Source organism: Colias philodice, chromosome 15, assembly GCF_061535455.1.
Source record: "Colias philodice isolate Cphi_HAF_F1 chromosome 15, ilColPhil1 Martin Lab GWU primary, whole genome shotgun sequence".
In the NCBI taxonomy this organism is placed as follows: Eukaryota; Metazoa; Arthropoda; class Insecta; order Lepidoptera; family Pieridae; genus Colias; species Colias philodice.
In genome coordinates, this window is record NC_143100.1 from 8305998 (window position 1) to 8333275 (window position 27278).

A 27278-nucleotide genomic window follows, 5' to 3' on the forward strand; every position below is an offset into this window, starting at 1 on the left:
AGACATTGCTTTTAACCAAATTTCAAGACTCTGTGTTTACTGGAAATAGGTACAATGTAGGTTTTGATTCCCTTGCGAATGTGAAATTTGCGATAATTTGCAGCATAAAACGGTTGTATCTTTTGATTGCGTTGGCTTATAAGTTTGATTTTTTCACAGCTTTAAGAGACCATCGACTTGAGTATTTGATATAAATTTCAGCTTGATACCTCCACGCATTCCTGAGAAAAAGGGTGTTGACAGACAAACAGAGAGGCAGACTTTGTTGTCCGTCTGTCTGTCTGTCTAAAACTACCTTTTTTTTCAAGAACACGTGGCGGTATAAATATGAAATAATAATGAATAAATCAACACAAATAAAAGATACAGCCGTTTATATTGCAAATTTCATCCTTAGATTATATAGTTTATCTTTGATTCCTTTTTACCATAAAATATATGTAAGTAACCCGGACATAACTCAGTAAATAAAGCATTTAACCACAGATTTAACCTTGCACTTCCGATCCAATTTCATTTCTGTTTTAGGTTAAGGGTCACTTATTGACCATAAAAACACAAAATGATGATAGATTCATGTGATTTCATTGCTCGCAATCTTATAGTTTTTGAGTTTTGACCGATATCTCGAAAACTATCCACTTTAGAGCAAAAGTTACTAAGACTTTTTTGTAGAAAGTAAAATTTCGCATCTTTTATGTGTTTTATACTTTGTAAACTTTTTGGTAAACCTTACTGTTTACAGTTTATGGCCTATTTAATGAAACGGTTTATCGTTTTTGGCTAATAACTCGTAAAATCTTGGATTAATCAATAAAATGAATGTATGTAGTTTTTAGATTTATTGTTTTCTCTACAACTTTTATTTGAAATTATTTTTCTAGTGTCCATATTTTTTGAGTTGTTCTACGTATAATGTAGAAATGCCGCCGCTCGGCGGGTGACGTGGCAGGCCAAAAGTTTTTTTACGGATGTAATGAAAAAGAAGAAATTTCCAATGCAAGTGGATTTTCGCCGTTTCCGAAACGGCAAAATTTTTGATTTTTTTTTTACTTACAAATAGAATTTTTTTTAATATATTTTTTTTAATATTTTCCTTTCATTTTCATTTATTCTATTCTTGCATCCAAATATAAAATAATTAGTCAATATTATTTAGTTATACGAAATATATACGAAACACATACCTTGAAATTTTCTATTTTTCGCCCGGTAATCCAACATTAAACGATAAATAACTCAAAAAGCATTAGAAAAATAGTTTCAAATAAAGTAATCTTAAAAAATGGATAGGTATATGCATTTCATTGATTAATCCAATATTTAAAGAGTTACTTGCCAAAAACGATTAACCGGCTCATTAAATAAGCCATAAATCGTAAACGGAAAGTTTTTCATAAAAGTTTACAAGGTATAAAAGATGTAAAATTTTACTTTCTACAAAAAATTCCAAATATTTGTTGCTTTAAAATGGATAGTTTCCGAGAAAAACGGCCAAAAACTTTTATTTAAGATTGCGAGCTAAGCTCCACCTGGATCTGTCAGCATTTTGTGCTTTTATGGTCAGTAAGTGACCCTTGACCTAAAACAAAAGTAAAATTGAATCGGAAATTTAATGCGAATTTGGCTAAATAAAAACAGCTTTATTTAATGGGGTAACAGTACTATATTACTTTCTCTGTCACCAAAGGTGGTCTTAATCATGTAACATAGAAGCTCAAGCTTTTTGTTTAGATCGCATTTTTTTGTGTCGATTGACAACTTTCGAGTGAGAATTTTTTAACGGATATTAAGTTTTGTAGTCAGTACCTATAATTACATTTTTTAGATTTGGTTAGGTACCTTCCAGGTCAGAGCCAGGGTGGGGCGCTTGCCCCACCGTGGCTACGCCCATGTACAGAGCTAATGAGTCCTATGGTTACTGCCTCAATTAAAATTTAGTGAGCTGTGAGAGCACAAAAATAAAAAGCTTTAACTGAACCTAAAACATAGGTTTAGTTCTATCATGGTTCTAAGTAGTTTTTAAGGACGCTGCGTAGGTAGATATTTATAATCCAAGCATTAAAATTTGAAAATTACTGGACGATTGTCTTGTTCGAAATTATTGTTTTCATTTCAGTTTCACGATAAAAAATATGTTTTAGATACCTATGTATGGAATATTATCGTCGTTGTTATAAGGTACCTATGTATGTATTAAATGTCGCTCTAATAAATATTAGTTATTAATTGTCCGCGAACGAGAAAGCACAGTATTATAAGATCGTTTAAGGTGCAGAGAATACTGTATTCATTTGGTAGGTGGTCCAACTGATTGAAATCCGAAAGCTTATCTAGGTGGGTGGCGCAACGATTGTTGGTCTTTACGGAAATATGAACTTCTACACTGAAATTCCTTATACATATTTGTTATTCAAATCGGCAGAGTAAGTATAGGTACATAATTTAGCTTTCAATAACAAAGGCTACTTTTATTCAGGCACCCTTCAAGGGAAACTGCCAGCTGAAGCAAGTTAACGACTGTGTTTCAGTGCGCAGAGTTTTGAAGATAAAGAAACGAAAGAACCAGCCACTTAACATGTGACATAGATTGTCTCGAACAATTATATTCAAGTTCATCGGAAGCAATTGCGACGGTATTCGCTACCCCATAGAGGCCGATCCGTTTCCGGGTTCAGATTGATCCCGCTGGCGAGGGTGCGTCCCCTCCCTACCGTGCTCGGTCACCTCCCGGCAATCGCGCGCTGTCCTTTGCCGCGGGAGGGCGCTGCCGCAGCGCCGCGAGTTTCTCTCACGTGTTCGAATACGTAGAGTTTCGTGACACTACGCGCGTGTCTAGAATAGGAATCGGCCTATTCGTGTGTAAACGAATGTTTGTAGCGCATTATTGTTGTTCCCTGAGGATTAGTGACGGATATTTTTTATTCATCACGAATGTATAATTAAATAATTTGCGGTAGTTTTAGGTTTTTGAATCTGTTCGGTTGCACGCTAACTTTAACATAACGGATGTTGAGATCAAACAAATAGCGATCAGTTAAAAATGATTGGATATGAATTATTTATAAATGACTCAACAGGATGGATCGTCCATATCAAATATTTAAAACTACTTGCGATACATATTTATGATCGGTAGCTTTTAGGCGCATAATTTGATTGATGGCTTCGATTATTTTGGTAGCACCTTTGCCGCGCAAACATAACACAATAAAAATATAAGCATGACGTTACTAGCACCTGATTTAATTTTAACTAAAATTGTCCTATTATGCCAATTATTTACGTTTTAATTATTTTTTATACTGTGCGTGCGATCCATCGTCGGTGTTCATTTAAAACGCCGGGAAACGGAGTCGATTTTGGGGAAGGTTAAACTAGGAACGGTTCACAGGTCATTGTTCTTTTTTACGACGGTTCTTTTTTTGGTTAACAGAGATAAATTACTATTGTTCTATTAACTATTTTCTTTCTTTCTTTTTCATTGTAAGCATCTGTTTTGTTTGGAACGTAAATTAGCCAAAGCACAAGTTGTTGGAATTCAATTATATAGTTATTATAGAGTAAAAAATAATGTATTTATAAACTAGGATAAAACGTGTCCGTCATTAGGAAAAGTTTTGTCTTTAAATTGATTTTATCTCAGGAACCAGTTGTAAACAAAGTTAAGAAGATGGCTTAACTTTGGTTTTAATGAAAACAAAATGGATTACAAAGAAGTGAGAAAGCGAACTGTATATTGATAGTTAAAGTTTGAATGGAGGTGAAATAAAAGTGACCAAGATGGATGATAGTTCGCCGGATCTGTCGCTAAAATTGCGACGAGGGTCAAGCGATTCCAGGGAGTCCTTTTATATGGACTTTGCTCAAGGAATCGATTCTGATATTGAAGAAGTAACAACTATTGAAAGGATTATCCCGGAGCACCCAGGAGGGAGAGCGGAAGGCGACGCCGACACTCTTGCAACTCCCTCTGGGCTTGAAGACAAAGATTTGTCGCAATGGTGAGTGCAATTGCATTGTTCTCTTTATTTTTATTCCTTTTGACGACATTTGCTTGTTTACTTTAGGCTTGAAAATAGACAGCTAAGGTGTTTTATTGTTCTTTTATTCATCCTATGGTCTTTCTTGTTAAGATTTTTAACGTCTGTATATTAAATTAACTTTTTATTGGCTACAATTCTTAGATTATAACTCTTACCAATCCCAAAATCCAAAAATATCAAACAATCAAAATATTTGTGTCTCATCTAGAATTAAATAGAAAGAAGAAAAGAAATACTGTTAATAAACCAATTATTTATAACCAAAATAAAATAATATAATTAACCAAAATTCTCTATACTACTTTAATTGCTTTATTAAAAAATAAAGGGGTGTTTAAATGTAACCGATGTTAATAGGATACGTGCAAAGTGTGGTTGTCAGACACCAATCGATTTCAGACAATTAAATTGAGCGACGTGTTGTTTGCACTTAATTATCTGTTTTATTTGCAGTGACAATAATTGGTAAAAATTTAACTGGGAAACAAAGAATGGACAATCAGGTTTATACTGGCGAATTCAATGGACCAATTGTAAATTGTATCTTAACAATATAAAAATATTTGTGTGTTCTTAAAACATATGTCATGACTCTACATATATTTTACTAGCTGTTCCCCGCGGTTTCACCCACATTGCTCCGCTCCTGTTGGTCTTAGCGTGATGATGTATAGCCTATAGCCTTCCTCGATAAATGGGCTATCTAACACTGAAAGAATTTTTCAAATCGGACCAGTAGTTCCCGAGATTAGCGCGTTCAAACAAACTAACAAACAAACTCTTCAGCTTTATAATATTAGTATGTACATGAGCTATAACTTTTTAAGAAACAATGTAACAGCAAATATATCTTACAAGAAAATAATACGAAATAACAGTAAACAAGCCGTTCTTAACATTCATCAAGATACAATAAACATGAATGTTTTTTTATCTGCCACATTATACGGCAACCGCGAAGACCGCAAAGTAGAGTACTTCGACGCAAGAGCATGTCAGTCAGACACTCGTTTGACAGGTCCGATAAGGCTTTCTACGGCCCTATGGGTCAGATAACCATATGAGATGGAGCTATTCAGGTTATCAGATTCATGCTTGCTCATCGCGCTAATAACCGACCAATTAAAGTTTACTATGTGAGATAATATGTCGATTTAAGTTTGCTTTGTCAATTATATGGATGAGTTTGAGTACACGTGCATATCTACTAATATCTTGACCATAAAGCTTCGTATATCTTTTTTTTTTCTGAAAATAATATAAAATTTAAATGATTTTGTTAAGTATGGGATGGATGAATTATTTGTCTGGTACGTACGTGATCAGCCTAAGATAGATTGAAATGTCTCAGGATGAATCCCAAGGAGACTGACAGAAATAATAAAGAAGATATTATTAATTCTTTTGTATTCTTAACGACTTGTGTCAACCAACGTATATACGAGCTATAGAATACAATTAAAAAATAGAAAGCATCTCCAGCGTTTCTTCTTAAACTTTAATAGTTTTTTTAACGTTGCACCATTACTTAAATGAAACCGTCGTCAGAGTACTTTTAAATAAAACGGATTAATGTCTGTTTATTTTTACTTAAAGTGCTTTCCAACATAATTGATTTAAAGTTACAACCAATTTATATGTGTTTAGTTCTATTAAATATATTGATGATACCTACTTGACGAATAGATACCATTTATTTGTACGTTTAATAGATGCAAAATTACAAGAGCTCGTTTTTACAAAAATTACTTTAACAATAATACCTAACATAATTGCACATTAGTATTGGGATTTATCAGGGGTACCTAGTATTAGGTACTTAAAAAATTACGCAAATATGTACTGCTTCTGTATAAAATCAAAAGGATCAGTCGATCAGGAAATGACTGCAGGCTACATTATTACCTACAAGCACTATGCGAGCAAAGCTGTGCTGTGATTCTAGTATTATTGGTATGTTTTCATTCTAAATTATCTTAGCTCATTGTCGTTCACTGGTTATGCCCCATTGGCTTTTACACTTGATGTCGAATACAATTGAAACACATTTTATTGAAGACCACATGAATGAAAGCCGTTGTATACAGATTATAGATAACTATGACGTCGCAGATTTGCCGTTTGTGATTTATTACGTATTCATCCACGTCATTTATATTGATCTTACGTTCAACGACCGCTACAATAGGCGCTCCTCATTCAATGTTTTTCGAAACTTCATCAACTTTATTTAAATAAACATTGGCTTTTAAACCGTTGTTTCACAATGTAATTTATTTTAGCCATTTATAACGCTTATATTGGAAGATTAGACCGTTTGGTCTTGGAATGATGAAGTTTAAAATGTTGTTGATTTTTTTTGGATAACTAGGTAGTCTTAAAATACGACTTTTATTTATAATGTAAAAAAATTTAATCTTTACTAACACGACATCATTCGTTCCAAGTAAACAATATTTGATTTTCTTTTGATTTCACGGATGTTTTAAGTTAAAGATGTGTATCTTGCTCTACCTCGGGAGTCGTAGCTTCCAAACGGATGATGATTTGGTTGCTGTTTATTTTTATTGTATTTATGTTTGGAAAGACGGTTCTAATCAGTCACAACTCACAGTGGTCAAAGTATAAATAAGCTTTGCTTGTCAATGAAATATCCTTATGCGGTAAAATATACCAATCCTATATTGGTATATTTTGCCATTTATAAGCCACCGTAAGTAAGCATTATATTACCTACATTACACATAGGAATAGCAAAGCTAGCAAAATTAGACATTCCTACTAGATACATTCATGTTAACCTAAACCGCATTGATAATTGTATATTTTATAACATGCAACGGCATTCATAATATAACAGTGATCATTGACGTGTGGTAAATAACATATTGTAGTCAATAGGAGTATCGATTATTTACATACAGCGCTAAAACTATTTGTACTTCTATAACTACCTGATATTAACCCAGATGTTACTGAAACAATTTTTGTTATCATATTAAGGTGAAATTTACATATTGTGTCCATATTGCAAAAAGTTTAACTGGAAAAATAGTATAAAAATTTTATCTATCGTGGAAATCTCGGAAAATGGTGTCCTTTTAAAAGGACGGTAGTAATATGTACTACTAAGTAGGTAGACTATGATATTAAAATGACAACATACATTTCACATATTTTTATGTAGCAATATGAAAGTTTTCAAAACATAATTTAGAATGCAAGGTTCCATTACATTTAGGACAATAGAAATTGGCTTTCTTGTGACATTCTATACACCGAAGCTGCTTGTCTCTGTACCTAATGATGTGATCTTTTCCATCAAATCCAGAGGTTTCACGGAAACTCTAGCACCTTTACGTTCCTCATTCTTATATGTTTCGAGCAGAGCAGTTCCAACACTTCTACGAATGTGGAGATAATCATAATGGCCCCCTTTTACTTATATATTTGCCAAGAATTATGTACTGCCATATCTAGTCCATGACAAGTCAAAGAAAAATACCACTTCTTGCCTCTGATAGATGTCTTGTACAAACCGATGCTCTGGTCGGATCTGTCCACCCCTCCCATCCCATTTTCTCGTACTTTTTTTACGACATGTATATTTTTCTTCTGTTGTTGTGAAAATCTCTTTACCGTAGACACAGGCTGAATCGTATCAACGTTTGATGCAACAGTCACAACACTGTTATCATTCCATTTGCAAAATAAATTTGTTCTGCTCTGGTCGATTGATGCTTGAATGTACCTCGTGGTGTCTTTTTCAATTCTCAAAGGCAGCAGGCAAAGGGCATTTCGCGACGCGATTTTCCCGTACTGTGCCAGTAGCCTTTATTCCTCGTACTCGAAGTTCATCAATGAGATGAATGGACGTAAAAAAGTTGTTAAAAAATAAATGGAATGCAGCTTTGCCCTATATTTGTCGCAGTACATCGGCATACTGTAATACAACGCTTGCACCCAATCCCAGAGGCATTTGGTATTTGTGTTGATTACCAACATCATTCGATTGTTCTTGGTATGGATCACACCAAACTCTGCAACCTAACCGTGTCGCTCCCACCCAAAATTCATACCCCCATCTTATTGGTTTCCCTCTTATGAATTGCTTGCATGGATGGCCGCCATAGTAGAGCACCATGGCTTCGCCGATGCTGCGATGCTCTTCAAAGAGTGCATGCGCAAAAAAGTACTCTGTAGTAGTACATATTACTACTGGCCTTTTAAAAGAACGGCAATTAAAACTGCATAAATATCACAAATAAAATGTAATCTAATAGTAGGTAATATATATTTCTGATAAAACACGTTTCAAATTACGTGTATTTAAAATAAATCAAGTAATTTGTTGTAATTTATTGATAATACATTTAACTTGATTTATCAATGGAAAATGACTGAAATTCTAAAATAATTTAAAAATATATAAGGTATTTTCCCAAGTTTTGGGCGACACAAAACACAATTGAGTTTCTCTGTAAATAAAGTTTTTATTGTAATTAGTTTACATAGTTCACATTTAGTATTCATTAGTTCAATTCCACATTTAGTATTAACACAAGATCGTACCTGTAAATAAAGAAACAACATTTAATGTTTATAATTGTGTCGTTTCTTAATTAAATCACAATAAAGGATCAATAGTAATTTTATCCACAATGACGAGCGCTTTTTGTGAGATCCATAGATTACCTTCAAGTTTTCTTTACCACAGATTAGACTCAAACATAGAATTATAAACTGTTTTGATGTTTCGGTCAGATTGCGCGGGAATTCAAATTAATGAAAAATATATTTTTCATTACATCTCCCTCCCAAAGAGAAAAATAATGAGCTCAACACTCTTCAAGTGCAGTCAGGGGCTGGCGTTAGTTTCGAGATGTGGAAAAAATTTGATTCTGACTTCCTATGATCCGTGTTTATCCTGTAAATTGACTTTGATATTTTTTCTAAAATTTTGTAGGGCCCAAGTTTTAATACATCAAGCTTCTTCCTATTAAGTCTGTTTCCATTCTCCACAAAAACGGTATCACCAATTTTGAAGTCTATATGTCTGCGATTTTTATCATAAATTGTCTTGTTGTAATCATGTGATCTGATTGTATTTTCAAGAGCTTTTTCCCTGGCCTGGAACAAATTGTATTCTGTCTTCTTTTGCTTCAGCTCATTTGGTAAAATTGTCACATCTGTGCCATAGAGTAGGTATTTTGGAGCATACCCTGTAACAGTGTGTTCTGTTTCGTTGTAATTTTTTACACAGTTGTGGGCTATAGTTGACCAAGCTATTTTTGTTTCACGTTCATTTATCCGGCACCTGATTCTATTGACTAGCGTTTGGTTTAGTCTTTCATTTATGCCATTTGAGAAAGGAGAGTTCACTGCAGTAAAAATTAATGAAATATTCTTTTCATCCAAAAAATTTTTGAACTCCTTTGAATTGATACCTGGGTACTGGTCTGAGAGTATCAATTCAATCTCATCTGTTTCTGCACAGTTGCTTATCAGTTTGATGAAATCGTTTGCATTTTGAGTGCTTGATGTTAAAATATATGCATACCTAGTAAAGTGGTCTGATAGCAGGTGTAAGTATCTCTTTGTTGATCTAGAACCTCCAAAACCCCCAATGGTATCAATAGAGCATATCTGAAAAGGTTTTGTAGCAGGACCCAAGTGGGACATCAATCCATATTTATTTTGTCCTCTTGATTTATTTTTTAAACATACTATACAATTTTCACAGATACTTTTTATATTTTTTGACATGTTTTCTGCTGTATACACTGAGCTAATCATTCTTTGCATCTGTTTAATTCCTATGTGACCAAGATCTGTATGGACATTTTTCATAAATTCTAAGCTGAATTTCTCCGATATAATTATTTTCTCTTTTTTGTTTACTTTCTTGTAGTAAACATTGTTCCTTATTTGTAACTTATCTTTTCTGCACTGTATATATTTATTTTTTATTTGATCTTTTAAGATGTCTTCTAGTGTTATTGTGTTAACTATTTTTAACTGTTCATCTTGGTTTTCATTTGCTTCCAACACAGGATTCCTACTGAGGCAGTCCGCTTCCAAATTATCTTTTCCTGGAGCATATTTTATATTAAAATCATACTGTGATAGGTAGTATGTCAAGTCGCCTAATTCTTCATCTGTTCTCGCTTTCAAATTCATATGTTCTAGTGGTTTATGGTCTGAATAAACTGTAAATGATTTTCCTATCAGCCAGTACTGCCAGTATCGCACTGCTTCTTTGATAGCCAAGCACTCTAAATATATCGCTTTTTTTTTCTTTTGGGCTCCATTAAGTTTCTTAGAAAAATAAGCTACTGGTTTTTCTTTTCCATCTAACTGCGTCTGTTTCAAAATAGCTCCAACACCCTGAATAGAAGCATCTGTGTAAATATTAATCGGTAAATCTTTATCAAAAATTTCTAGCACTGGTTGAGAGCATAGGAGACTTTTTATTTTCTCAAATGCTTTCTGACATTCATCAGACCAAATAAATGGTTGATTTTTCCTAAGTAAATTATGCAACGGATCTAATATTATCGCACTTCCTGGTATATATTCATTATAAAAATTGATTTTTCCTAGAAACTGTCTTACATTTTTCTGAGTTTTAGGAGTAGGGAAATTCCTTATCGAAATCAGATTATCTTTCACTGGTTTAATAGAATTATTTTGAATTATATGACCTAGGTATTTTACAGAGTTTGATGCAAATGTACACTTTTTAAATTTTAATCTGAATCCTTCTGTTTTTATGGCTTCAAACAGCTGTGTTAGGTGATGGATATGTTCGTCAAAAGATTTTGAAAATATCAAAATGTCATCTATGTAATTTACAGCAAAATCTGTGAGTCTGTATTTTCTTAGTATGTTACTTAATATCCTTTGGAAAATTGCTGGTGCAGTTTTTAGACCAAACGGGAGACAAGTCCACTGGAAGTGTCCTTCTTGTGTTACAAATCCTGTCTTCTTCCTGTCTTCTATTCTCAAAGGGATAGACCAGAATGCAGAGTTTATGTCAAGTGTTGAATAAAAATTGCAATTTCTTGTCTTAGTTATTAAATCTTCTATTAGCGGAAATGGTTGGGCTTCTGGTACTACAATCTTGTTTAAATCTCTGAAGTCTATACATAGCCTTGATTTTTTATTTTCTTCTTTTTTAAATGCCAATGTGACAGGTGCAGCAAATGGGCTGTAGGATTCTTCTATAAGTGTATTATCCAATAATTTACCTATTTGCTCTTCTATTTCTCTTTTGTCTTCGACAGTGCATCTGTAGGGCCTTTTATTGCAATATGTGTCTACTAACAAATCTATTCTGGCTTCATAGCCGTTAACAGTTCCAACATCATATTTATTCTTTGCAAAAACTGTGTTATATTTATTAATCAATTTATTTATTTCCGCTTTCTGATATTCATTTAAATTGTTAGTATTTATTTCAAAATCCTCTTCTTTTACATTTTCATTAAAATTAATCCTATATTCTTTCTTTATATTTTTGTTTTCTATTATTTCATTAGAAGCTTCTTCCACTTTCTTTTGTTTTTTTCTCTTAGTATTTATTTGTATATTTGTATCAATATCTTCTACTTGTTCTTCATTCAAGTTTAGTTTTTGGGTAATTTTTAAGTCCTCATTTTGTATTAACTTGAACTTCTTTATCATGTCTAATCCAATCAAAAAATCATATTTGAAGTTTTGTTCATCTATAATGTATACTTTGACATTTTCTTCTATTTTAAATATTTTAATTTTTAAGTTTGTCAAACCACTTGCCTTTTTGACACCATTAATTGTTACTAAATTTGCTTTGTTCAAACTGTTTCCTTTGCCTTTTAGTTTTAATAATTTTGAATTAATTAGAGAAACATTTGAACCCGAATCATATATTCCATCAATTGCTAATGTATCATTTATTAACAGTTTGACATTTATTAACGGTGTCACTATTAGTTTTTTTGTTCCGTTTCATGTAATTCTGCTTCTATCACTGAGTTATTTATATGTTTTATGTTTTTCTCTTTTGTTTTATCATCTTCTCTTGTTTTAAACCAACAGGCAGATTCGGGGTGATAGCGAATTCCCTTTTTTAACATTTCACAAATTTTACATGGGGTTTTATCTTCGTTTTTATAGTTGCCTTTTAAGTTTCCATATTTTCTATAGTTAGAATAATTCTTTTTGTTTTCCAAATGTTCAAACTTTCTCAGTTCATTGAAAAGATCTATTGTATCTTTCAATGTTTCCCTATCAATCCTGTTAAGTACATGTTCTGGCAAACCAGCCGCAATAAGGTCTATTAGGGTACCTGAATCCATTGTTTTCCTTATCTCGAGTAAAAGTTTTTCCTTTTTCACTGCATAGTCTAGTAAAGATCCTGATTGATACTTGAACGATAAAGCATACTTGCTAGATGTCCAACCTTTATTGGCATAGGTTTGCAAGAAACTTGATTTCCATTTTGACCATTCGGAGTGTATACTTAACTTTATCATCATGGAAGAATACCAATCAATGCATGATTTTTCTAAAAATAGTCGGAAGATTTCAATTTTTTCTTCATCTTTTATTATATCAAACCTTGTACATTCTTTTTCAAATACATTCATCCACTCATATGCACTTGAGTTTCTTCCGTCAAACTTTTCAATAACAAATCTCTCGGCTAACTTTTTTACGCTTTGTTTTTCTTTGTTTTGTTGATCTTCAACTAATTTTTCTAAAATTTTTATTACAGGATCTTCAGAATACTTTTTACTCTCAAAAGATAATTGTTCTTGGGTACTTTCCTCTAGAAATTGGTCCTGGAAAATCATGTTGCCGTCCTCATCAACATATGTTTTCAAAATATCCTCTGTAGTTTTTATCCAAACATTTCTGGTTTGATATCGTTTTTTTAATGTATTTTTCACAGTGGTGAAGCTTTTCGAGGCTAAGATATGTTTATGAAACGATATTGTTTGATATTCTTCAGGGATTAAGTAGACTCTGTCATCTTGCGTGGCAATTGAGGTTATGGCAATAAAGTTTGACTTTCCATCTGTTGTTGGTTTTACTTGGAACATAAATTTTAATTTTTCCATCTTCTTACAATAAATGTTGTTTTATAAGGTATTTTCCCAAGTTTTGGGCGACACAAAACACAATTGAGTTTCTCTGTAAATAAAGTTTTTATTGTAATTAGTTTACATAGTTCACATTTAGTATTCATTAGTTCAATTCCACATTTAGTATTAACACAAGATCGTACCTGTAAATAAAGAAACAACATTTAATGTTTATAATTGTGTCGTTTCTTAATTAAATCACAATAAAGGATCAATAGTAATTTTATCCACAATGACGAGCGCTTTTTGTGAGATCCATAGATTACCTTCAAGTTTTCTTTACCACAGATTAGACTCAAACATAGAATTATAAACTGTTTTGATGTTTCGGTCAGATTGCGCGGGAATTCAAATTAATGAAAAATATATTTTTCATTACAAATATACCACTGTTATAAAACGACACAACACTTTAATTTTCCAATTCCTACAACCGTGAGGTTTCAAACGAATATAAACATTTTTTTCAAAAATGCCCTCATTGTTAATAACAATTTTATTTATGGTGCGTCCTTTTAAAAGAACGATAGTAACAACTGGGTTAAATGAACTCTTTTCTTTCGTGAATTTGTATGTAATTAAGATAATCTCTATAAAACAATGTATTGTAGAGATTGATGTATTTACATTATTTGGCAAAGAGTTTAAGTATTATAATGTTACTATTGACTTTTATTTTGTTTTAGTCTCTACTCTCTACACTTGTTACTCTAGGTAAAAATAAATGACACGGTTGCAATACTTTACTACATGCAGGATTCACAAAGAACCTAGGTTATAGGTACGCGAAAGTAATTATGGGACTTGACAGATTTATCATTAAATATACAACATCGGTAACTATCCCTGTTTATAACTTTATGTTATGGATTCTTTAGAGAACTAGATTTAGAATTAAATATAGGTACCATACCACCATAGTTAAATAAGTTTTGAAATCATACAGTAGAGTCTAGTTTCAAACTGCACCTGCTCCTGAATACATATTTCACCAATTTATATCGCTCTAAGATAATATACTATGTATTTTTGTTCGCAAAACATTCGCAAATTATTAGTTTATAACGTTCAATGTGGTATGTATATGGGTTCTATAATCTATTTTTATCTAGAGGGTGATCCGGAAACGCTTCATGAATATGAAATATGTATTTCGCTATTGACTGGGCACATTGCTCTAGGCTTATAATAAATGTCTTGCGAAAGAATAGCTTTGAACCCGTCACAATAAAGTACTGCCGCTTTTTGTAGTACTGTTACTCTTTATACAATACTGTCACTACACAAAGCTAATCGTAAGTTAACGTTGGTACGTCAGCGAAATTCTGAAACTACTGAACCGATTTTAGAATTATTTTGCCGTTGAAAATATACGTGGTCCCAGAGAGTTGTACGCTACATATGTACGACGGGCGAAGCCGGGTCGGACCGCAAGACGCTAGTTTATTATAAACAGTATAATATAAAGATACAGTTTTCACGTTTCGAAAGGTAAAAGGATTTTAAAAAATCTGCCAAACAGTTTTAAACAAATCTCTATAATATAAGTTTAAGATGTTAATTATATCCTACACAAGTGCTATGTTGCCTATCGTCCGTCATCATGTGTCACGACCTGCGCTCACGATCGTCTTGTGTGGTCTGCGTATTAATAACTAGCAACTCTTGCGCAATGTCTAATAACATCCATTAAGTTTAAAACGATTTAGTTCTCATAAAGCTCAGATTTAGGTTCCTTCAAATAGTAAAGGATGTTGTTGTTTTTATTCCGTTTTGATGTTAGTTCTATTTATTACCTACAAGGTAGTTAACCGATCAAATAGTAATCTGGTGTCAAGAGAGTATTTAAATATTTTATATTTGTATTCTTTATTTCACTTTCAGCAGAAGAGTAGAACAAAATATCCCTTCGAGAACTGTACACAAATATGATAAAATACAATACAGTTGTTTTAATTACAGAATTGATATATCAAAAGTGCACCTCCATTAAATGTAAAACTGAAAAAGTTTAGGTTAAGAATTTTATGAGGGGTCAGGTAGGCTCCTGCGTTAACCCTTGTTCGCATATAGGTACCTACAGTAAAATGTTTCACGTTATTACATTTTTAGGAAAGATTCCTGTAAAACATTGGATACATTTTAAGTCGCCAGCTCTTACGGGAAAATCCTTCGATAAGAACGTCTTGTTTGGAATTGGGCATACGAATCTCTAATGTACAATGCATGAATTAATTATATAAATACACGATTTAAATTATCGCGTATATTAATTTATGGAAAATGATATGAATAATGTGATGGTATTTCATGAAATTGCTATGCAAATAAACGTAATAGAGTTAAACACGACGTCATCCAGACACCCTACGATATAATTATGTTTGAGAGTTTACACTTCTCGATTTATTGCCAGCACCATTGACTAGGTATCATTTTATGTAAATGTACTAAATTGCTACGATTATAAACCTATTTTATATTTATTTAAGGAAATGAGAAATACTGATTTGTGGGTGAATTAAGTCTTCAAAAGATAAATGGTTGTTGGCATATTTACATATTTAAATCAAAGGCAAATATTATAAGGAAGGCATATCCTTGAAGAGTTTAATCAAAAATTTTGATATGATTTTGTTTACGCATAACAATCAATAATAATTATTAAGTAAGACTGAAACAACTGAGACAATAACACACTAATGAACTAAATAATGTAGTAGACAAACATGTTATATACTTAAGACTAAAATTCGTATTTTACTAGGGATTTTTATACATTCCTATAGTTATATTTGGCTTTGTAAACGAATCGTCGAATACATTTCTTTAAGATCTAAGTCAAAAAACGTATATTTATATAAATTAAAACATAAAAATATTAAAAGGGGATGCTAAGCAACTGTATGCATGTGGAAAATGTGTGCAAATTCCTGCGTAATAGATTTATGCATCTTTAGAAACATTTATTTATTAAAGAAAAATGTATAAATATTATCCAGTTTATGTAGAAATTAAATGAAAAAGCATTTACTTTTATGCTCGTAAAGTTGAAAAGCTAGCTAATTTGTTTAAAAGCATCCTTCTTAAACGGAAAAATGTTTGAGAGATAAGTATCAGTGGACAGGAATATAAAACTTCGAAGAAATCTGAATCAGTCATTGTATATCTTGAGACTGATAAAACCGTCGAATCTTCAAGTAAATTTGTTTTTTATAAACGGTCTTGAAAAATTAACTGATGTATCCACCTCAGTGTAAATTATAGTAAATATTTTGTTTACCGTAAATAGTTATCATATTAAGTGATGTAAAATATACCAAGTGATATGAGTTTTACAATTTTTAATCCTCACGTGCGTCGTTTAACTACGTTTAACGTTGCACATCAAGTACCGTCAATTAGGCTGTAAATGCGACGATTTTATTATAAAATCTAGTTAATATATTGCGTTGGATATTAAAGTATGTATTCCTAAACGATTTTTATAAGTTTTTATAAGTGAGAAATGGATGATGAGTAGTTAGGAAGCCGTATTATTTACATCATGTTTTACGTTTATATTTTTTCGAATGTAATGTGTAGATAATTATATAGGTAGTATGTTTTTTACAGTGTATAACCAAGTGACCATGTAAAAATAACCATAGCGGTAATTGATAATCTTTCTTGTCAAGTAAGAAATCATTAGTTGGTATTTTATAAATGATTTCTCAGGCTTTTCTATATTGCATCGAAAAACGTCCCGATGAGGAGGATAACGTCAGAATGTCTTCTCATAAAATACTTTAACATGGCTTTAGAAGAGCCAAGGGACGCATCAGGCTCAAAGGAATTATGGGTCCGAAATATACAGCGCTGCTCCTGAAAAAGTATTAAAATTATTGAAAAAACGAACGTTAGAGAACGTTCTTTACTTCTTCATAAAATAGGAAATAAAAAAAAAATTATTCATTTCTACTTTTTAAATTACTAAGTAAGTTAAGTCATTAAATGAGTATTTATTTCAGAATGCATAAATGTTTCGTCATTTATTCTTCTGAGCGTATAAAAAATCACTGCCTTGCAAACGTTAATTGTAGATGCTAATAGATCCAATTAAGACGTACCTCCAGTGGTGCTCGTTACAGTCATTGTATCGGATAGCTATCATTCTACTATAATCATTCCGTCTGCTTCCGCCGTTGATTAGAGCATGCGGTCCCCTCGTCTCAAACAGACAGTTTATAGCATGATTCGGAAACAGGAACACACATGAGTACGTTCACTTGAAACGACATGCGACGCTAATTTCACGCCAGACGGCTCGGCAACGGCCTTCCCCAAAGCTTTTACAGAACGCGAATCCACCCGCGCCAAAACGCTGTACATCGCTCCATTGACAACAATGTCATCGCGGATTATGTTCTGTACACAGCAATGCACTACGCTTTCCACGTAGTTTTAGATCCGCGGTATTCGCCACGAATTACTGCGATGCTGCATTTCCGGGCGTCAAAAGCGTAGCGCATAATTAAAGTTATCTGTTATTCGCATTTCTGATATTCGTCGATCGGCGTCCAATTATAGCATGAGCGATAAATGGATTGACTACCTATACTCCGTATGAATTAATACAAATTGTAAACATTTCATTTCATGGTATCACCATTTGTAAGTTTCATTTTATCAACCTTATAACTCGCATCGTTTTATCTACAAAATTGATTTAAGTTTCAAGAACACGGCATTATATCAATGAAATAAAAATTGCAATGATGAATAATTTATTAGCCTTTCATAGTAACGAACTTTTAAGCTGTTTTACTTTTTTGTAGAAAGTTTAAAGCGAGGAAGCATTAATAGCAGTGAGCAATTTTTATGAAAGAAAGTAGGTTAAAATTTTTAAAGCTGTTTTAAGCTTATTTTGCAGTTTAATAAAAACATCGTTAATGGATTTATGTTAGTAATGCCTAGTAAAAGCTCATGAGTCTTTTACATTTTTGCACAGGTAAAATATACTAAAAGCTATTTAATAAATTATGCTGGTGTTTTGTTTCTGTACCTATTTATGTAGGTTAAATAGACAATAAAAATACATATCTAATTTATAAAATGCTATCCTTATCGCTTTGAAATTTAAAAAATGTTTACGGAAATTTTAATTTAAAATTCACTAAAGAATTAAATTCGTAAATACATTTATCATACGCGGTAACCATTATTACTTTTTGACACGTTAAATATTATAGTTTAAAAATATATTTAATTCGGTTGTACTAATTAATTGGGAATGGGAATTTATAATACGATAAGCTAATTGATGCAAGTTGTTCTACGCTCATATCAATTTAAGGGGCTTCTATTTAACTCGCTACGAAGCCGTATCAATTTGTAGAGCATGCGAGTATAAAACAATTACCCCAAATACATTCTATGAAGCATTATACGGAACGTGTTCTGAAACAGAGCCTAAGCTTCGCCTTCAAATTGTGCAAATAGTTTGCAGCCTCTGCCATTAGCATAAAATGAGCTCTATCCAGTTTGTTTATACAAACGCAGGCACCAGGCAGGTTTCAAACAATAATTATATGCACAAAACAAAGACACTTGCGCTAGTTAACAATTCTCGAATCACAAAGGCAGTTTTCATTATTTCCTGATTGCGGCTCAGTCAGCCGTGACAGAATTTGTCGTACTTTCAGCAGATATGTGGGTGACAGCCTGTAAAATTGGGAAGCATCAAAAATTGTGTGTTGTCAACTGAAAATTGCATCACATAAATGTGGTGGGCTTTCTGATGTGCATAAGTAATGTGTAGGTAAAGATGTAAGAAATAAATAACATTATTTAAAGTTTTTACATTGTAAGAAGTTGATATTATACAAGGTTAAAATAAAAAATTGCTCCTTCGTCTAGCGGTTAACCGCATCGTTCCGATTTACATAGCAATGTAACACCTCTACAAAATACCTACGTACAAAAAACACAGATTTGTGGAAACGACGAAAATGAGACTCGCTAAAATCTAATAAAACCAAGTAAGATGAGAGATGCTCAAGAGTGCACGGTGCCTAAGGAGGCTCTAAAACAATTTCGAGTCATACTAACGAGCTTTCACGTCTGCATTTCATATTAGCCGCGGTATAATGTTCTCTGTGTACGCCCATTTCGCATTAACGGTGTTGATCTTTGTTCTACTAGCTTGGAACTGCTTTAGGACTTCCGTAATTAATCCCTGAACTTGGAAACGGAGGAGGTATCATCAAGGAACTTTTAGCAACCAATGAATAATGGCAAACAAAACAGGTATTAATTTAGCTTGATTAATTTTGTTGAGAGTTGATTGAATTGACATCTGTTTATTGGAAATTCTCTTTATCGCCGGTCCCTTTATTGATTTCTGTAAGTATTTAAATTAAAATTAAAGAACAAAGAAATCTAAATACTAAAGCTAAACTAAAATATTATTGTATTTTTCTTAATAAGTAGCCATTTATTGTGTAATATAGATAAACGACGGGGTGACAGCAAGGATGAAGATAAACAGCTATATGAATATAGAGAGCATTTAAAACGCAGGCACGTAGGACCAGGAGCAATATGTCAAAAGCGAGAAAAAATTGTTGATATAATCGTATCTGTCTACAGAGAGCCACAAAGGAGTCTCCCCTGCTTTTGACGCCCAACCCACTAATATTTTACTCAACGGCCTATCACGCACCATAAATCAAACATTGTGGGCTGCTGTATTTAAAGCAGGGAAGCCATCTATTTATAGTACCTTCGTGATTCCGCAAAATTATCATTCTTTCTGACAGTCACGTTCGGTCCGTGATAAACGTGTTTCGCAAAGTCGCGCTTGCCGAATTATCAAATGAAGATGGATTGCGAGTTAAGGATAACACGAAATGTGTTTTTGTTCGTTTTTTTTATACAGTTTATTAATTTTGAAGAGGGATTTGTAAACAGATATCAGGATGATATTATATTCTGTATGATATTATGTGGAATATGCTGCAAAATTGTATTAATAAAATATTTTGCTCCTCGCTATCACTGTACATGACATATTATTATTTAATATAACATTGTACATAACATTGTAATGTAATTTATTCAGGCCTAAACTGAACACCCCCTACTGTATATTTTACCATGACAGTCGAGATAAACAAAGTCCCAATGTTTTCCAGACCTTCAAAAGTCACGTATCTTTTATTCAATCCCGTTGCCGTAATCGGAATCAGTGAGTTTAGCAAATCAATTCGTTTCCATAGTTTGTCAGCTGTCTCGCCGTCAATATCCTGAATTATGCAGCGATCGAGACCGTTATCAGTCGCATCAGACACAGAGATCCGCATGCATAATAAAGTTCGCGTAATTTTCCGTTTCGCGTTACGGTTAAGTGCATGAGGTTTTTCATTGACACACTTTTTGGCGCTTGTAAGCGAGAACTGCATGAATCAACTTATTAACACTAGGCTGTGAATGCTGGACTCATTTCTCTTTCATAGACCTACTTATTTTTCAAACTATCTGCCGGCAAGTCAATAATCCATACTATAATATCTTATATATAGTATTCTCGTGTCACAATGTTAGTCTGCATAATCCTCCGAAACGGGTGGACCGATTCTCATGAAATTTTCTGTGCATATGGGGTAAGTCTGAGAATCAGCCAACATCTATTTTTCATAGGGCGAAGCCGGGGCGGACCGCTAGTAACATTTTAAATGCGAAAGTAACTCTGTCTGTCTGTCTGTTACTCAATCACGCCTGAACTACTGAACCAATTTGCATGAAATTTGGTATAGATATATTTTGATACCCGAGAAAGGACATAGGATAGGTTTTATCCCGGAAATCCTACGGGAACGGGTTTTTCTCTGAAAACGCGGGCGAAGCCGCGGGCGGAAAGCTAGTGAGATATAAATAAGGTAGCCTATTTCTGGTGAAATAATTATTTAGTTAAATAGTTTCTAAGTATTATCCACTAAAAAGAACAATAAATTCAATCTTCATTATATTATTATACAGATAGTGTACACTATTTATTCAACTTGTCTACTAAACTTATTACCCTTTTAAGGCAAAAGCATACCATGAAATGTTTTCACATTCTCTTAAATTATAAGATGCTTAAAGCTACGGTGGTAGAACAAACAAATGGATTAGTAGGAGTAATTTATTCTGTTCATCAAGCTAAAATTGAATTCGTCTATGAAATAGAGTTTATAATAATTTTATCTTTCTATTGGTTCTGTATAACAAGCTTATAAGCCTGAGCTAATTTTATTAAGCTTCAAAAGTTTGGAATTGCAATCTTTTGTTATTTTAATTCAACTGTAGTATACATTTACAATCACAAATTAAATATAAATAATGCGTGATCTATATGTAGGAATTAGTAGATAAGTACCTACATTTAGTAACTGAATTCTTTGAATTGAAATTAAATTTCACACACATATATTCTATTTTGTTATCATATTAAATCATATTAAATTAATTAAATAAAATCCTCAAACTTTCAATTTCAAAATTAATGTAACACACCAGCAATCAGGTTCATCATTTAGTATTAATATAACACATAAACAACTCTACCTAGAAATTACAAAATTGCTTTCAATAAACGCGCTATCAAGCAACTTTTACTTGAATCATCATAAAATGAAATTTTAATCTGGTTTTCCTTATTTCGTGGAACTGGAACCGAAATAAACTTAAAGAAATTTGTAGTGTTTGTGTTACATGGAGGTTAATGACCCGGCTGACGGGATGTTTTTTTAAATGACTTTTTACGACGTTCTCGAGGATGCTGCAAGACACCTGACGGAGAAGAGGAATGTAATTAAGGGACACCTGAGCTTGGAATTGCGTTGTCCCTTAATTCTTAATAAATGTAATTCATAATCGGTTGCAAAATCCTAGCTGGAACTATTTACGAAACGCAAACGAATAACTAAAGAAAATATATTTAAAAAAGGTCTATTTTTTACGGTTGTGAAATCTAGTTGCTGTAGTAAGTTTAATTTTTAATTTAATTTATTTAAAAAAAGGCTTACCAACTAGATACATAATTTTTTGTTCAAACAATTCAAATGTAACTTAAAATAAACATTAGTATTTACGTACCTATCTAAATTACAGGTAGGCACCGCTTTAACAATTTTTCAGAAAAATTTAATTATAAATTGAAACTAAAAAGTAAAAAGTTAGTAACTATAAAAGCTCTTAAAGATTTACGATTGAGTATTTAAGTTGCATTTAAGATATTTATTTCATAACCACTAATTACTCATTACATTACCGAATTGAGTCAGATCTAAGATTTATCTCTTCCCTTATTAATGGAGGCCAGATGTGTGTTGAATGTCGAGATCACGTGAGAAAATAAGGAATACGTACTGGGGTAGATAACAGTGATGGCCCGAACATACTAATGATTTTTGCAGCTGACAAGAAATGATGCTTTGACTAAATCTTTTTCGTCTATTACTCAGGCGCTGATTCATAGTAACTTATGAATGATTTATTCATATTATATGTACCTATTTTTATTGTATGTAGGTACATAATTATATTGTGTGTTAATAAGTACTACAGATTAGAGGCCAATTAAAGTTCACACAATTGGGTTAACAAACAAAAGTTGTCTTTTATTTTATTTAAATTGGATTTAAAAATATAATGCGAAAATTTTTAGGGTGCACATTGAGTTTTTGAATGGAATGTTAAAAAACGTCGGAACTGGAGCACCAACTTTTGGAAAAAAGTTCATTATTTTTTAACGTCCAGCGAAATAAAAATGTAAAAAGTTTAACGTTCTCTCTTATCCTGTCCTGTCCCCAATTCTGCAGTTTGCAGGTAGAGTTAATACTTGACCGAGATTTAATATTGATTGTTCTCGTGAATTGTGCCTTTTCATTGTGCCTTTTCTTTTAATGTGCGATAGTTTAATAATAAATTATAATGGTGCCTAGCGTTGAATTAATATCACATGTAGAGAATTTTAAAAATAATGAAAATAGAATTGTTATATTTTTCTAATTTTTAACTATTACCACATAAAATAAACTTAAATTTTAGTTAAAATTTCATAAAATGTTGGGATACCATGGCATTAAGAAACCCCCATAACTTAGACTATTTGAAGTTTCTTTTGTGTCAACTTGCAGACTTACAGGCATTGTAAGCTGGAGAGCTCTACACATGTCGTGGCACTCGACGTCGCCTGACGCCTACGCAGCTTATAGCGATTCTATTCTTCTTACCACGTGGTGGCGTTGTTTTGTTTGTACAGCCGTGACTTAACAATAGTCCAGTCAGATTGTATTCAATATTATGCATGTCTAGGTTCGCAGCTTTAAAGTGATAATTTTAGCTTGCATTATATTGTTCTGGAGATTACGTAGCTACGTAATCTCTTACCTAAACCTAGCTAGGTTTGAAGTTGTATGAAATTTTCTTACATTTCTGATATTAGCCTCTAATCTCTATCACTAAAGATAGATATTCAAACTCTAGATGAAAATTGCACAAGCCAGTAAACTACCTATCACGGTTATTCTTTTTTTTTGTTAATTCTAATGTTTGAACGAAAAAGATTAGAAAATATAACAATACTTACGTAAGAGTCCACATTTATGTGAGAAAGTTAAGTTATGACCCATATTTTATTTCTACTGTCCAATATTGTCGTCTCCACCAACATACTTCGCATGAAATCAAAGCAATAAAATATATTGTTCTGACTTCTAAATGCCTTTGTTTTTATACTATGGATATATTGTATTCTCGCGTAAACAACAAAAGTAATAAACAGAGACAAGAGGGAATATTTGCTTATGTAATAAACAGTCGCGCCGTCAAGGAAATCGAAACATTAACATCCTTACTCCATCTCTCTGCAAATGAAAAGACAATTTATTAGCCGGGAATTTTATTGAATTTTATTGCATTTTTCAAGAGCCCTTTAGAGTTGTATTAAGAATTTATTGCCGAGTGGTTCATACTGTGAATGGCAGGATATTATTTAAGTGCTAAAATTTCTTAAATTGAACTATGACACAGATTATAAAATACTAGTACCTTCTATCACTATGATAACATATGTACGTTAAAACCTGCATAAGGGTGCACTCACACACATCAGTCACCGTCACGGCACGTCACCGGACAGGATTAAAAAAAAATATGTATCAATAGTTCTAGTATGACTCTGTTCCCACACGACAGTCGCCGGCACGAAATCTATCAGTGACGTCACCGGTCAGGCACGTCAAATAATCTTTCCATACATGTATCATACTTTTATCCCCACTCACCCGGTGCCGTCACGTCTCAGTTCAGTCAGCGTCGTGCTACCGTCAATTGCTACATGTTCTCTAGCGTGACACACGTCTAATCACTGACTAACCTGATGTATGTGTTCAATGATTCAGTCAAACCGGCGACGTGACTGACGGACAACATGACGGTGACTGGTGTTTGTGGATACGTACACGAACCGTCACCGATCAGTCATCGGTGACTTGACGGTGACTGATGTGTGTGAGTGCACCCTAAATGTTCTTCCAAATCTATCTAGTTCTAACTATCGGGTTTATTATCAGATCGTCTAAAAGTTGTTTTATAAAATATACCATAAACACACTTAAACAGTTATAGGTAATAGCAGTAGACGGAATGGCGCCATGTCGGTCAGCTATTTGCAATAATTAATGTAGTGTAACCTAGTTCTGTATACTTAGTTACTTACCCACGACTTGCATGATGCGAATAAGGTGTAGCATGTGATTATTTTCCCGCGACTTTTTTGTATTTATAGCACAAAGACAAAACAAACATTTATACACTGAAAAGTTCTAAAGATTTATTGGAAATAATAGTAGTAACATACTTATATCGCATGAAACCGAAAAGGAATTCTTTTTACTTTAAAATGCGAAGAAATAAGATATAAATAAATGATTTTATGATGTCTGATGTTAATGGATATCGTGAAGCAACATTCAAGACCTACATAATATTATGATGTTTCTACCTAATTTAATTTTGCTTTTATTCTGTTTGCTTGTTACTTCAGAATCCGTTTATTACTTATCATTATGATTTTGGAACAAACAATGTGATAAAATTGCGTATGTACCTACGTAATGTATTATCTATGAAATTAATAAAATATCTAGTAAGTAAAATAACAAAATAAATTATTATTAAACATTCTTCAGTTGCTTTGGGTCGTTTTTATATTTTGTATAATTTCATAAAGGAATATTATGTGTAAAGCAAGTTATTGATTTAGATGTGATTCAGATACCTATGTAGTCGCTACATTGTTCATAGAGTGGCTCTACACAATTTGATTGAACACAAGTTGTGTTGTTGTTTGAAAAAATCGCGAATTAAAAACCAGGAACCAGGTTAAAGATAAGATAAAAATACCTAGATGAGAACCGACATTGTGTAATGGTTTTATAAATATAGCTTATTTACAAGGGAAGTTTGAATAAAGCAACGTCAGATTTCTATATTTCAATTGAAAAATCGCAGTAATTGAAGCTTAACTGAAACAAATCACTGCCGGCCACGTGAGCTGCGGCGTGGCCATAAATCCAAATTGACACTAACTGGCTTATGTTGATCTGCCATTTGGGGTACCACTTATGTTCAAATGTTGCGATAAATAATTTGCAATTGTGCCAATTTAATTGTAAGATTTATTGAACGAGATTTAATTGTACGTGTCGTGTCCTTATGTGTTCCTAATTTACTTGTTATATTCATAAATTCAATTTAATAGTCTTGTTTGTCGCTACCCGTACAAGCTTTAGCCTATAATTTGATAAACAAGGCTAAAAGTTCGGAAGTTTTTGCACGACGGAGCAACAAATGTTGGCACATCTACACATACAAACTACCTATAGCTTTATTCGTAGGTTTTATTGTAATTGAAATTTAAGTTTAAATTCAGAATAAAAGCGCATTGTTATCTCCAAATGATCTTTAAGTTCCAAAATTGATATTAGGGTGACCTTCTATCATATATTTAACCTTGTAATCATACATAAAGAGCGCATACAATCGAATCTCTAACTATCTCCATCGTTGCAAAATCGACAACATCCGCATTGCTTCCACCAGACCCCCACGTCCTCTCATCATGGTTAGTTGCCCCTTACCATTATTATAATGGCTGTGTTATTAAAATATTATATTTAGCTGCATAGAGCATTGTATAATACCATGTAACTATTTCTAGTTCATACTATGAAGTACAATGAAATTTCCTTACAATTTAAAGAGGAAATATATACTTTTTATGGTGAACAAGTTGTGTCTTGTTCCAGTAATTATACTTGACGCCCACCACTATCCAAATAGGAGCATAAACTACGGATGTGTTGCAATCCTAAAATAGTATGAGGAATAAGAATTGGATGTGCCACAGAATAGTATCGTTTTGAGTTGCTGGATTCTCACCTAGACATTTGGGTCTCTCAACTAACTGGCTATGCAAAATAATATGCTGATTAATTATCATTCAGTCAGTATGTCTAATCATTTTCAGTAATATTTCTGTAGCTTAAATTCCTGAATTGATCCAGCAGACTTTGGGTATTGTTTTACATCAAAGAATGATAAATGATTGATGTGTTAATAAAGGAATAGATTGCAGCGTTTAGAACGCATGCATAACACAAATAATGTCTTTATAATGTTATTTGTGGTTCAATTTCGCTAGAGAGGTTATGTCCGGTCTCGCCGTCGTGTTTGCAATAATGGCAGTAGAAAATTGCTGCAGTGGTATCATCTAATTTGATGATCCCCTGTTCGTATCAAGAACAATTCAGTATGGAGAGCGCGGTTGTAGCAGACTGCGCAACATCACTCATAATAGTTGTTTAAACATAATCTGTTTGAAATAATGCCAGTTTAGTAAGTGCTTAAGTGTTATAATGAAGATAACGGAGTCGGTGCCTAGTGGAAATGAGGTGGATGTTGTTAGAAGGTACTCTTTTATACGTGCATTTTATATAATTTACCTGATCTATGCTTTTTCTGGATTTTATAGGTAGTGGATGTTAACAAAGATTATAATTTTTTTATGAAAAGA

At 32.8% G+C, this 27278-nt stretch overlaps 2 protein-coding genes across 3 annotated transcripts in view; one reads left to right on the forward strand and one right to left on the reverse strand.

Moving 5' to 3' along the window:
• Positions 1-2742: 2742 nt before the first annotated feature.
• The window catches only part of LOC149482402 (proton channel OtopLc-like), a 59236-nt gene continuing 34700 nt past the window's right edge, over positions 2743-27278 (forward strand). Inside the window, exons 1-2 of one of the 2 annotated variants that reach the window (XM_089703726.1) lie at positions 2743-2872; positions 3647-4004. In XM_089703726.1, the coding sequence (XP_089559852.1) occupies positions 3784-4004 (221 nt within the window). In that variant the 5' untranslated portion in view covers positions 2743-2872; positions 3647-3783. Of the gene's footprint in view, positions 3395-3646; positions 4005-27278 lie in introns of both variants that reach the window. The other variant, XM_089703727.1, reaches the window with a different exon arrangement.
• Positions 12017-13554, reverse strand: LOC149482403 (uncharacterized). The gene is made up of 2 exons (XM_089704372.1): positions 13318-13554; positions 12017-13223 (listed from the first exon to the last, which is right to left on the reverse strand). The coding sequence occupies exon 2, from the start codon at positions 13148-13150 to the stop codon at positions 12017-12019; it is 1134 nt and encodes a 377-aa protein (XP_089560498.1). The 5' UTR covers positions 13151-13223; positions 13318-13554.